The sequence below is a fragment of the Molothrus aeneus genome, chromosome 15, assembly GCF_037042795.1.
Source record: "Molothrus aeneus isolate 106 chromosome 15, BPBGC_Maene_1.0, whole genome shotgun sequence".
NCBI lineage: Eukaryota > Metazoa > Chordata > Aves > Passeriformes > Icteridae > Molothrus > Molothrus aeneus.
The window spans coordinates 3,871,745-3,885,366 of record NC_089660.1 but is presented as its reverse complement, the minus strand read 5'-3'; the positions used below and the strand labels follow the sequence as shown (position 1 = coordinate 3,885,366).

General features: G+C 54.1%; 1 protein-coding gene across 1 annotated transcript; it reads left to right on the top strand.

Moving 5' to 3' along the window:
* The first annotated feature begins 521 nt into the window (after window positions 1-521).
* HRH2 (histamine receptor H2) lies at window positions 522-13,046 on the top strand. The gene is made up of 4 exons (XM_066560197.1): window positions 522-649; window positions 5,817-7,329; window positions 10,386-10,551; window positions 12,287-13,046. The coding sequence occupies exons 2-3, from the start codon at window positions 6,209-6,211 to the stop codon at window positions 10,402-10,404; spliced, it is 1,140 nt and encodes a 379-aa protein (XP_066416294.1). The 5' UTR covers window positions 522-649; window positions 5,817-6,208; the 3' UTR covers window positions 10,405-10,551; window positions 12,287-13,046.
* The last annotated feature ends 576 nt before the right edge of the window (window positions 13,047-13,622 follow it).

The following is a 13,622-nucleotide window of genomic DNA, read 5'->3' as shown; positions in this document are numbered from 1 at the left end:
ATCCTCCCTGAGCCACCCCGATATCCTCCAGGCTCAGCTGTGCTTGCTCTCAGGGGGCTCACATGAATTGCAAAGCCAAAAATTGGGAATGAGTAACAGCATCAGAGCTCCCTACAACAGGCAAGTGTGTGCCTTGCAGAAGAGAGCCGGGAGGGAGGGAAGGAACCTTGGCACATGGCAAAGCAGCAGCAAGGGCCCTGAAACTTCAGGTGCGTGAGGAAGGTGATGGTATCGCTCAAGAAAGCAGCAGCGGCAGGCAGCAGGCATCCCACCCCCCTCTGCGTGCCAGGCACGGCTCGGCGGAGCCCGGCACGCCGTGCGCTCGGAGCCGGGCTCGCTCCGAGCATTTCAAATTTGCCGGATGATAACCTCGGTGTCTGAGCTCGCCCTCTGATCCCACCCACTTCAGTCTGACTCATGTTGCAGTCACCGCTGCCCGGGTATTGATACGAGAGAACGGAGAGAGGCTGGTTCGAGAGGAGGGAGCGAGCGAGGAGGAGGAGGAGAGCAGAGGAGAGGAGAGGAGCGAGGCAGCGCCGCTCGCAGCGCTCGCTGCCCCAGCCACAGCACCGGGGCAAAGTTGGAGTCGCTGCAGCCACTGAAGCCTCCCACACGCCCAGGGGCTCTGAGAAAGCAGCACCTTTCCCAGGTAATGCTTTTGCCTTACTTCTTGCTGAGTTGTTACGCTGCTAAAATACTTTTTAGGTGAGATTCAGGAGGGTTGGTGGGTCCCTGCTGAGTGGGATCCTGCATTGGGACAGCTGGGTCAGGCGACAGGGTGTCACTTGTCTGGTGCTGGTGCCATCAGCATCCTGTGGTGGCTGAGTGCAGGCCGGTTTGGGGACTTTTTTGGCTGTTGCTGGTGGGGACAGCTGGATCCGAGAACATCAGAGGAAGGACGCGGGTGCAGTGTGCCCAGGCAGAGCCCTGCACGTCTGTGGTGTGCAGCCTCTCTGCCCAGGCAGCCTCCCCACAGGGGCTGCTGCTGACTTCTCACACCGACCTGCCCGAGCCTTTTCCCTGGGCACTCCAGCCCTTCCATCCAGCCCTGCGCGCCCTGGCAGTGGGGGAACCTGCTGGGAATCTGCCCATCCCAGGGCATGGCCAGATCTGTGGGCAGGACACCCCCGGGCTGGGCTGTAGCACAGGAGGGCTGGACAGTGCCAGGGGTGCCCCGTGCTCCCTGTCCCTGTCCAGAATCAGCTTCAGCAGGAGCTGAATCCCAGAAACTCAGGCAGCTCCAAGCACACCCATGAGCCCAACTCCTCTGTTTTCAGTTTCACCTTTCCTGGACACTGTCTGCCAAGCAAACTTTCGAAATGCTGACTGATCTGTGCATTTCCACATTGCTCTTCACATTTCCTGATTTCAGGAGTCCTGAACAGCTTCTCACCCACAGAGCCCCTTTCCTCCTGGGGAAGCATGACAGAGAGCTGGTGGCAGTGATGGGAATTTTGTCCTGGCTCCCCCAGCCCTTCTGCTCATGCCAGAGGCAATAATTGCTGCTTTGGTACCAGACACCACACTGGGATAGGGCAGAGAGAGCACCAAGTTCTGGAGAAGCCCAAAGAACAGGGACAGAAGTGTCTGGGGATGCAGCCAGGCAAGACAGCAGTGTCCCCTTGAGTTTGTCCTCTCCCACATTGCCTTCAAGTCCTACCTGTGACAAATTTGCTGTTGTCCCATTGTGAATCAGGCTTATGAGCCTGGCAGGAGATCAAGAAACCCATTCCCAGCTTGGGAGTTTTGCAATTCCCACCATCAGACCTCAGGCATCCTGTCTCAGACCAGAAGAATCCCCCACACTCCTTCCCATCTCTTGGCTGAAATACCTCTCCCAGCATGCCCAATGTATCATCTCAGGAAGGAGTTGAATATAATTCTAGAAAAAGCCATGATGCTCTGCTGTGAGCTCTGCATGACCAAGGGAATGCACTTTGCTCCCAAGTGCAAAGAGCTTTTTCTGCCTGCTCTTTTCTCGGAAAGAAGCTATCATGAGAGGCAGGGGAACATTTCAGGTCTGCAAGGGCACAGCCCTCCTGTCCCTAGGAGAGAGCTAAAAGGCTTCATGTGGTGCTTCTCCTGAGCCCCCAGCCACCTCTGTCCTTTCCAGAAGTGGGAAATACTTCCCAAAGAGAGGCTGCCAAATTCAGGCACCTCCTGAGTGCTCCTCTCGAGTCGTGTCTGTTCATGGTGCCAATGTACCCGGGCTTTTAACAGGTTCAAAACAAACCTGTTATGCCAGGAGTAGAAGCACAGGAAGGGAGAACAGCCAATGCATTCCCTTCCAGACCCAGCACTGCATCCCATTAATCTTACTGCAAAAGTGCACCAAGTGCTGGAATTAATGATGTTGGAGGAAAGGATGCTGAGAGATGGGGAGGGGGAATAAAAAGGTAAAACGCAATAGAAATTTCCCATTAATAAATCACAGTCCCCTCCCCAGAGGAGATAAATGCCATTTTAAAGAGGAAAACAGCGGATCAAATGCAACATGGACTGCAACAGAGAAGAAAATATCTGTTCAGGCAAGAGAAAGCAGAAATTATTATGAGAATTGTAAAGAGGATAATGGGGAGACGATAGGATATTACAGCGGAAAGATCATTAATGCACCAGAGAAGGCTATTAACAGAGTTCCTTAAAGATCAGCCTAGAGGTAAATTTTATTTAATGGTTTTCATTAGTGATCTTGACTCAGAAAACTAGGGCTTCTTTAAAAGAAATGTACTGGTGAGAAACTTGGGAAAAGTTCTGCACTGGACAAGGGACTAAGTACTAGAGGAGAAGAACCAGAGGATCTGTAGATAAATAGAAACACATCGGGCTGGCACAAGCTCACAGGCTTAGCAAAAAGCAAAAATTGCTACTCTAAGCAGCTGAAAACACCATAGGAAAAATATCTGGCTTTTGGGAAACCCCAGGATGAGTGCAACAACAAATGCAACCTGAAAAGTCTTCACAGCAGAGATAGTGTCAATCAGAACACCAGTGCCATGGAAAAGGCATGAGAAAGATGACCCAGAAGCTGTGCCCTGCTCTGGTTCCTTCAATGTCAGGAGGGTGATTTTGAACCACAATCAGGTCCAGGCTGTGATAATGAGGATAACCAGGTAAATGTAAAAGCTGCCTGGTGAGACAGGGCTGGAAAGGTGTCATTTATTCCGGCTGTCGCTGGAAAGACTGCCATGGGAAACAGCTGCTCCACTCGTACATCCAGGAGGAAATCAACTCACTCTGCCAAAACACAACAGAAGCAGAGGACACAGGTAGTGAAGGTGGCTGTGAGTGACCTGGGCACAAAGCCAGGAGCACATGTGGAGTCACAGAGAGCTGATGCTCCAGGAGAGAGCTCTGAGCTGGATGCATGGTCTGTGTCCTGCTGGCAGCGAGCTGACAGCCCCCCAGCTGTACCAGCCCTCCAGCCTGCTCTTCCTGCAAAGCCATGTCCAGAGGCTATGCTCTCCTGGGGGAGCGTTTCCATGAGACAATTTGGATGGGGGATATGGGAAGGTGTCCCACACCTCCACCACAGTTAGGGTTGCAGCATCACACATCCCAGCTGACAGGAGGCAGATCCTGCCCCATTGCATGGAGGAACATCCCAAGGGTTTGCAGGCAGCTGAGCCCTGCAGCCCACACTGAGCCACAGAGTCCCAGCGCTACCTGAGCTCCTCTGCAGGGATGGGGACATCTCTGTCCCCTTGCAAGTGGCCATTCCTTGCCCTGAGCTAATCTGAAAAAGAAATAAAGAGCAAAACTCCTTCTGGGCACATCTTCATGGCAGGGCTGCACCAGGAGCTGCCCTGGCAGCGTGGCAGGAGCTGAATGAGTTGAAGTGCCCAGAGCTGGGTCCCACCAGCAGAGCCCATGTGAGCTGGGAGAGCCAGAGGCAGGAGCAGGTTGTTGGTGTGTGGTGAAGCAGCCACGTAGGAGGCTGCCATCCACCCACAGCATTTTCTAAGTGTGCTACTCCCCCTATAATTTAATCTGCCATTTCCACATGTTGGGAGCAATGAAAGCACATCCCTTTCACTTGGAAATACCCTTCTGTGGGAACAACCTGTTCTCACTGCCGTCAGTGGGCAGGCAGCGCTCAGCTTGTTCCACACTCCTTTTGTGAGTGAACAAAGAGCTTTCCATGGCAAGAGCCTGTGCTGCAGCTGGAGGTGAGGAACTGCTCCACACGCTGCTGCTGCCGTGACTGAAAGCATCGCATCCCTCTCCCAGCAGCCTCAATCCCAGCACCCAAACTCAGAGGGCTTCCTGTCTGCCAAGGAATTTGCTCTGCTCAGCAAAAGGCTTCCCATGGGCTGGGTCGTGGCTTGTTGTTTGCTTTCCATGCCTTTAGAAGCAGCAGGGCTGTGAGAGTCGCCTCTAATCTCAGTGATCCAGTCCCAGTCTCTCCCCTGCATGGCTCCTGGCAATCAGGGGTTGTTTACTCATGCAGTCTCCCTGGAATACTCCCTCATGTGGCCCCCATGCCTTTAGACTTCAATCAAAGACATAAATCATCTGAAGAATATTTCAACCTGCACCACAGTGTTATCTTGTTGATGCAGGGGAAGTTTAAAAATCTCACCTTTGTCCTCTGACAATGCTGGATCTTTTCCTTTCCTGGAGTTTCTTCTGATCACTCCATCTCTGCAGCCTGTTGCAGCTCTGCCTTCCTGCACAATCCTGGGCACCACCAGGGAGGCTTCCCTGCTGCTCCACGGGGTGCAGGGAGCCTGCAGAGCTGGGTCCTGCACCACTCACGGGGACCAGCACATTGAGGAGGATGGGGAGACCCCTCAGATCATCTGGGAGACCACAGCTTGGACACAGGCAGATCCATGAGGGTCAGCAAGTCAGTCCAGCTCCTCAGCCATTCCCAGCCCTCTTTCTTGTCCCTGCACTGCCTCAATTCCCCTTTAGGTATCTTCCCAACAGGGATATTGCTTCCAATCAAGAACCCAAGGAACCTTTGAGTCTAGTAGTGGCAGGGTCTTGGAGATCACCAAAACCAGCAGCTCATTGTAAGTTAGAGTGGTTTGCTCTGTTGTTTCTTCCCTGGCAACATGTGGCGTTTTGTTATTTGTATCCAGACAGAAAACAGCCAGGAAAAATCAATCTGCAAGGGAAATTCTTCTTCCCTTCCCAGGACCCAGAGCAGAGTGTGGATTTCCCATACAGGTTACAGGAGCTGCTGTGATTTGTGATATGGCAGGATGGCTCCTGCAAAGCACAGACACAAGGACAAAGTTTAATGAGATCGGCAGCCGCAGCCAAGATTCAGAAATTACGTAGTTGTGACTAATTTTGCTGAACTGCATAAGAACTGCTGTCTCAGGAAAATTGTTTCCTCATATCCTCCTCATTCTCACATTTATTGTAAGCCTATAGGAAGATGACAATTTAAAAATCCCTGCTCTTCTCTCAACATCCCTCCATGACATGGGCACCCCTAGGGCTGGGAGAGCCCAGCTGGCAGGTACAGGGGTGCCTGGCTGCCAAAGAACTTTCAGTTTGGGTTTAAATGGGCTGGAGCAGCCAGGGAGGATCAGACACCCTGCTTCTGAAAGGGTTTGAGGGGAAGCTCAGAGAGTCTTTGCCCACTGCAGCTCTGACTTGATGCTTTTATAGAATCACAGAATGGTTAGGAAGGCATCTTACAGATTTCATTCCACCTCTCTGCCAAGGACAGGGACATCTTCTGCAACACCAGGCTGCTGAGAGCCTTATCCAGCCTAGACTTGAACATTTCCAGGGATGGGGCAGCCACAGCTTCTCTGGGCAATCTGTGCCAGGACCTCACCAGACACTTTCTTTTGCAGGTTGTCCTTGGGAGGTGGCAAAGCTCTGTCCCTGCTGGAGCACTGCTGACCACTGTCACCAACCAAACATGCAGAGGGCATGAGAGCCCACAGGACCTGACCCAATGGTCACTCAGAGGAAAGGAGAAGGCAAGAAAGGAAAAGAAGCAGTTGAGATCCACCAGCAGCTGCCACAGGGCATCGGCTCCAGCACTGAGGTCCCAGAGAGGGCCAACAGGCACAAATGAGTTGCAGTGCCACATCTTTCCCAGACCATGTCATTCCCAGCACACAAGGCTGAATGTGTAAAGTGACTCTGCAATGTTCTTCAAGGTCCCTGTAGAAAAAGGATCACTTTGGGAAGAGCTCTAGGCCTGTCTGGTCCAGGCTCACTCCAAGCAGCTTTGGAGCTGATGAGAGCAGGACTGCTCCATCCTTGCAGTGACACCATGGATCCATGTTACAACCACACAAGCTCTCAAAAAAGCATGGACCCCCCCGTGCAGCTGCTGGTCGGGTTCTTTCTGGGCATCCTCATCGTGATCACTCTCTGTGGTAACATCATTGTCTGCCTGGCCGTCACCCTGGACCGGCGGCTGCGGAGCGTGACAAACCGCATCATCGTCTCCCTGGCCATCACAGACCTGCTGCTGGGGCTGCTGGTGCTGCCCTTCTCTGCTTTCTATGAGCTCACCAAGGAGTGGCCCTTTGGCAGCGTTTTGTGCAACATCTACACCAGCCTGGACGTCATGCTGTGCACGGCCTCCATCCTCAACCTCCTCATGATCAGCCTGGACCGCTACTTTGCCATCACCACCCCGCTCCGCTACGGCCAGGTGGTCACTCCCTCCCGGGTGGCCGTGGGCTTGGCCGTCATCTGGACCGTTTCACTGATGGTCTCCTTCCTACCCATCCACCTGGGCTGGAACACCAAGGGGACAGCAGTGGAAAACACAGGCCCCACCTGCAGCAAGGAGTGCACGCTGGCAGTGAACCTTGTGTATGGGTTGGTGGACAGCTTGCTCACCTTCTACATCCCTCTGGTCATCATGTGCATCACCTACTACCGGATACTCAGGATAGCCAGGGAGCAAGCCAAGAGGATAAACCACACGTGGGGCAACGCGCCCGTGCCCCCCATGGTGAAGGAGCACAAAGCCACCGTGACGCTGGCAGTGGTGCTGGGAGCCTTCATCATCTGCTGGTTCCCCTACTTCACCCTCTTCACCTACCGGGGCGTGTGGGGGGACAGCCAGGTCAAAGGCACACCCATGTCCATTGTGCTCTGGCTGGGCTATGCCAACTCAGCCCTGAACCCCATCCTCTATGGGACACTCAACAAGGATTTCCGAGTGGCCTACCAGAACTTGCTGCACTGCTGCAGGACGGGACATCCCAGGAACTCCCACCTGCCTCCCCTGCAGAAGGCCCAGCCCAGGGGCAGGCAGGGCCAGGGCAGGCAGGAGAGCAAACCCTTGAAGCTGGAGGTGAGGAACGAGAAGGGGACTCTGCTCACTGATGGAGCCCTCAAGAGGTAAGAGCCTTCCTACACTCGGGACTTTGATGGTAGGTCTGGCCCCAGAGAGGAAGGCAGAGGTGGGGACCCCACATTGTCCATGGACTTTAAGCAAAAAACTGATGCCCCAGCTGGAGATCCTTGCCCAGGCAACTCCTAAGTTCAGCCACTCAGAAATTCCTCACCACCCATAAGAACCCAGCTTGCATCCTCTCCATGCTGGCAGCACAGCTCCAGGTACTCCAGCTTCCCACATGGCTGGGCCTCCCCTGGAACTGCCACCGCTCACAGGGAGCACAAAATGTCCCCTGGCTTTGCTGGGTAATGGGGACAGTTGCCACCAGAATTTGCCGTACAGAATGGGGTGAAGCTTTTAGCTGGGGCTGCCCCCCAAAATCATCTGTGTCCCTGTGAGGAACAGACACCAAATTCTGGGCAGAGAGCAGAGCTTTGGGGGCCAGGAAAGGTGGCAGAAGGGAAGATGGGAATTAGTCCTGGGGCACAGTCAGAGCACTTGCAGCCAGGCTGGGAGTCCCTGCAGGAGCCAAGGTCTGGGTTCCCAGCTCCCTGCAGAGCAGCTCGGCCACTTCCCTCCCCGTCTGAGCCACACACCCTCAGCATTTCAGCCACCAGTTTCCATCAGCAGTGAATTCAGCCAACAGCAAGTTCCATTCCCATCTCTGGAAAGGGGCAGGAGTAGCCCAAATTAGGCTGGCAGATATTTTTAGAAATACAAATGCCCATGTAAAGTTAGAGCAAAAAAATCCCTCAGTGCCACCCCAAGCGTATTACGAGGGACAGCCCCAGCAAAGGGTGTGGGGAGGGAGCAGGATGGGAGCAAAGTGGGCAAGTTCTATGACAGGCTGCCTCCCCAGCCCCTTCCCTGGGCACCCACATCCTCACAGGGCTGTGCCACCCTCTCACTGCCTCACTCCAAGGTGTTCGCCCAGCCAAGCACAAGGAGAACGGAGAGGCAGGCTGTCAATCTGCTGCTCCTGAGATAATCTAACCTCTAAGCAGTGCCTGATAAGCAGCCCAGAAACTTTCCATCCATAGATAAGGAGTCCTTTGATTCCCTGTTCCCAGCGTGCCAGCAGAGGAGCCGCGCTCGGCTCGTGCACTCTCCCGGCACGTGCCCTTGATCCTGCCCCAGAAAGAGTCTTAAGCCACCGAAAGGAGAACTCAGGGAGGTGAACCAAAGTTCAGAGCCATCCAAAAGGCTGATCCAGCATCGTGCCTCCCCCAGGGCACCAATGTGACTGTACCCAAGGGAGGGGTGCAGAAAAGGAGATACAGAGGGATGGATTAACCGGAACAAATACAAGAATGCAGCTCCTGGGGCTGCCTTTTTCCATTTCCAAGGAATTAATGAGGAGCCCAAAGTTACAGCATTTGGCAAATTGTGTTGTGTATAAAAACATATGGAAAACGTGTCTAAGGTGGTGTGGGTGTTTCTGCAAACACACAGAGACAAAGGGAGCTCTCCTGTTTACTCACACTGAAGTGCAGCCCCTGGGCAAAGCAGGAGCTCTGTGCTGAGGCTCTGCAGCTGAACCAGGAGAGCTCAGGGGGAACAGGCTGTTGGGACTTCCCTGCACAGCCAAGAGAGAACAGAATATAAATGTCAGTGTCCTCTCAAAATGCTGACTTACCACAAAGGGACAATAATGACTTGGAGGGAGATTAAAGGGGAAGAAAAATGGGTTTCTGTTCCTCAGGCAGAGGGCAGGGTCACTGATTTCCTGGCTTTTACCCTCACAGCTTTTCTGGGTAGAAAAGATTCTTTCCCTGGTTCCCCACAGGAAACACTCAAGTAAGGGGATGTTTCCTGACCTTTCTAAATCCAGCGAGCTCCACCCCATCCTCCACAGTATCACCACTGTGGTTTCCACTCACAATCAGATAAGAGTTGCTGGAGCACCTGCTTTTACTTTCTCTCCTTCTCTTCGTAGCCCTCTCACCTCACAGCAATCATGCACCAATGATCATATGTGGCCCTTCCAGCCCTTTTTTCCATAGTCAGATGCACCAAGATCTGCTGTTGGCAGATGATCAGGATCAACTAATGCCACACAAGACAGGTGAGCACAGGATTTACCTGTTCACCAAAAACCTGGCAGCCAATTTCACCCACAGCACAAACCAAGCTGGTTCCTCTCCGCAGAGTCTTCAGAGTCATCTGCCCTGAACATGTTAACAGGAAAAGACCAACATAAATCATTCCAAAAACTCATAACCCCCCCAGACAGGAACACCCAGAGCTCAGAAGAGCTCTGCTCAGAAAAGCTCCGTGGGATCATTCAAGGGAAAACAGAATTTTGAAGTGTTGCCCTTAATAACAATGTTCTTTTCAGTTATGAGGCATAGGGAAAAGACTAACAAACAAGAGTGGAAATACTGGAGCACTGCAGCCAGTCTCAAGGGTCACTCAGAGCCTCAGTCACGAGCAGGGCAGGGAATCAAAAGCCACGGGACCTCCACAGCAGCTGGGGGCTGGAGGGCACTTCCATCAGTGAGGACCAGGTAGGGCTGAGAGTACAGGACCAAGCAGAGATGCAAGGGGAAGACAGCTGCTCCCATTTCCACATCAGACATCAGAGAGGAAGGCAACTCACACAAAACCGGTAAAGAAAACCAGAGGACCTCAGGAACCTGTTTCAGTGCAGTGGGACAGGGCTCTGAAGAGAATTGGTGCTTGGCTTGCTCTGTAGGCTCTGAGACCAGACCCTGATGTTCAGAGAGATTAAAATCCCATTAGAGGGAGCATTCAGCACTAACTGGATGTGCTGGGGAAGAAAACTCTGGAGCTGAATGAGTGTCTGTGGATCCATTCTTGCATGCCATCTGTGCTTAGAGCAGCATGGGACAGGACCATGGCCACAATATATGGGCAGAGAAGAAGCCAGTTCCCACTGGAAAGGGTCCCTGTCCTGGTCACAACACGCCTGCCCCAGCTGCCAGCCTCAGGCAGACACTTCCTGGTGCTCCACAGAGCAAAGCCAGGCTCAAGCAGGCTGGCCCTGACAGACTGGACTGTTCTTTCTCTCTCTTCATGTGCAATTTAACCTTTGCAGCACTGGAGCTTTCCTGTGAGTCCCAGCCAGCCCACTGCCCTAGGACCCACATCTCCCAGCCTTCAACTCCTGGCTGCCCTCTTCCAAAATCCTGTCTGTGTGGTTGAAAGGACAACACTCAGCTTTCCTCAGCACAAAACTCGACAGCAGAGGCGAGAGCTGCAGGGTGAGTACAAGGCCAGGGTCCCTGGTGAAAATGAGGGAGCTCTCCCTGCTGTGGCATCCACTGCAGTTTTCCTGGTGCAGGCATCCCTTCCTGGTGGTGCCTGGTGCAAAGGGTGATACCATCAGAGAGGAATCCTCACTCTTTTATCCATCACTGGTTGCTTTCCAAGCAAGTCCCAAGCCCAGGGGAGGTGCACAGAGCTGGGCCCCCCTCTGCGGCTGCCCTGGAGTTTTGGGATTATAGAATCAGCCTGAAAGATGCTGCATCCTGCCTGCTCCTCATGCACTGCAGAGGCAGCTGCATTCAGACCATGAATTTCCAGCACACTTCATTTTCATGCAAGCCTACATCCCCAGAAATTGCCAGCAGCTTTGGCGGAGATGCTGGCAGGGCTCCCGAGGTGAAGAGCTGATGCTGCACCAGGCATTGCTGCTCTCTCCAAGTGGTGCTGGGCTGGAGGCCACGACTGCCATGCATGGGGATGCCTCTCAGCTCCAGAGAGCCACTTTGTGCAGCCCTTCTCAGGAGAAGTCAGGCAAGGTCACCCTGACCTCCACAAGCTCTCCCCTCCAATGCTGCATGCTGATAACCTGGGCTCTCCATATTGACTGAGTCCTGGGGAGAAATAGAGTCACCCACGTGCTGGAAGCTGGGCACACTTTGTCCCTGCTGCACCCTGAGCACTTCCAGCCTCAGCCAAGGTCACAGCAATTACAGGAGCTGGTGCTGTGTGTCCACACACAGAGCTGGGGTGCAGGGACCTGTACCCAGGGGTGCACCATAAACCTGCCCTGCTCAGAGGTACCCCCTGTGAATCACCCTGGAAATGCCATTGCCCATCAGCAGAAGGAGAAGCAGAGGACTGGAGGCTGCAGGTGCTGTTCTTTGGGGAGAAGGCATCACTGCTGCCCTGCAGCAGGAGCAGAGTGAACCTTCCAGTCTGGAAACCACAAAGCACAAAGTGAAGGTCCCCAGGGCAGGCACAGTGCAGACACAAGGCAGAGTCATCTCTGCTGCTGTCACTGCCCAGCAGCAGGGGCAGAGGGGACACCAATTCCAGCTCTTCTGCTTCATGCTTTCTGTCCCTGTGCATATGTTCTAAGACACATGTAGTTTCTGTGAGGTAAAAGCAAAATGCCAGCCATCCCCTGAGAGGATGCTGATCTAATCAGCAGAATGAAGCAGAGGTCTGGGGGAGAGGTTTGCAGGAGATGTGAGGTCTTGGTGTGACCACAGATTTCCTCTCTGCACCATGGGGGTGGGGACAGGAAATACCACCTCATACAGGACACCCAACCAAAGAGCTCCTGACCAAAAAATTCCCTGACCCACAGCAGGGACAGGGGCCACGGGAGAGGCAGCACCCGGGAGCAGAGCACTGCCAGCTCCAGGACATCAACTTTTGTCAGGCTACAACTCTGACAGCTCAGCCCTGCTGCTGCTAGCTGGCCTGAGGGACAGGAAGAGCAGGCAGAGAAAGCCACAAAGCAGAGTGATATTGCTCAGAGGGGCGTTGGGTGACAGGTCTTGGGGTGATGCAAGCCTGCTCAGCTCTGCCCAATTGCCAGCACTCAGCATTTAGGCGAGGATGCCGAGAGCATCCTCACAGCATCACCTCACAGTCCCACCCTGGGTGCTGAGGGCAGCACCCCTTACACTGGGGAGCAGGAGAGGGGGGAAATGGACCCATCTGCATCTTGCAAAGTCACTGATCACCCTCTCTGTTCCCCTGCAGGATCCCTGCTCTGGCAGATGGCATCACTCCATCCCCAAACTCTGCTGGAGAAGCCTCTGCTGCCCAGGCTTCTTCCCAGGAAGGTGCTGGGTTAGAAGAGCCCTCAGAGGAGCTGCAGAAGAACATCTCCCCATCCTGTGGGGAGTGGCACTTTCAGCATCAAGGCCCACAGCAGCATGAAGAGAGGCCTGGGGAGCTGGGTCAGGAAGCAGTGCAAGCCTTGGCAGGGCAGGGCAGGGCTGGGAGTGCCCTCTCCAGAGCCCTGGCAGTGCCTCAGGCTGCAGGGGGAAGGAGCTGCTGTTGAGGTCGTGGTGCCAGGCAGACCAGCCAAGGGTAGAGAAAGACAACACAGACACCACCTTCCCTGGTGTCCTAGGGAAGTACCCACCCCTCAGAGGGGCCCTGGAAGATGGGGTGACATGGCAAGAGGGCTCAGCGTGGTGGATGTTGGCAGCCACGAGTGCTGGATATCTGTGCACAGGACATCCCAGGCCCTCAGCATCCACACTGGGGCAAGGCTGCTTCCCATCCCTGGGGCTGTCCCTACACCACATCCCCTGTCCCAGCCCTAGTGCCAGGCAAAGAGAAGCCCTGGAGCCTGCTGGGGAGGCACTGAGCAACCAGGGCTTGCCCCAGGCTCTGCCCTCCCGAGAAGTTCAACATGAAGGCTCCCAAAAGAGAAGATTTCTGCACGGGTTTGGGGCAGAAACAATCAGTGGTATATAAAAAAAAATCTATTTAAGACAGAAGGAAAATGAGATATTTGATTTCTGTGGGTGTGCTTTGTCCTGGGAAGAGCCTCCCTGCCCTGCTCCATCCTGCTGTCCCATCCCCATCCCTCTGCTGGGACAGAACCTGGACACACAGCACAAACACCCAAAACAGAGGCACAGCTACCCTGGGCAAGGCTGGCACCCCCCAGAGCACATCTTGGTGATCCCTCCTGGTCCCTGAGCTGATGGAGCAGGGGACACTTTGCCATCCCCCAGGGGCGAGCTCGGAGCGGCCCCGAGCTCCGGCCACACCCAGGGCATCACCCACTGCCACCACCCACGGCAGGGCCGGGCTCCCCGACCCGGCACAGCGCACCCCAGTTGTCACTGCAGGACACGGGACAACACAAGCTCACACCGCTGCTCTCAAGGGGAAGAAAAGGGAAAGTTTATTTTCTGACTCCAGTATTTATAGTTTTCCAAAAGTGACAGTGGATTAGAGGGTGAAAGTGCCACTTCTCCAATGACACTGGGCAAACCAACAGTCCATCAAATTCCTCCTCCTCCATAAAAGGATGCAAACCAATAAGTTATTTACAGAAGGTGTGTGAGAAAGTTTGCTA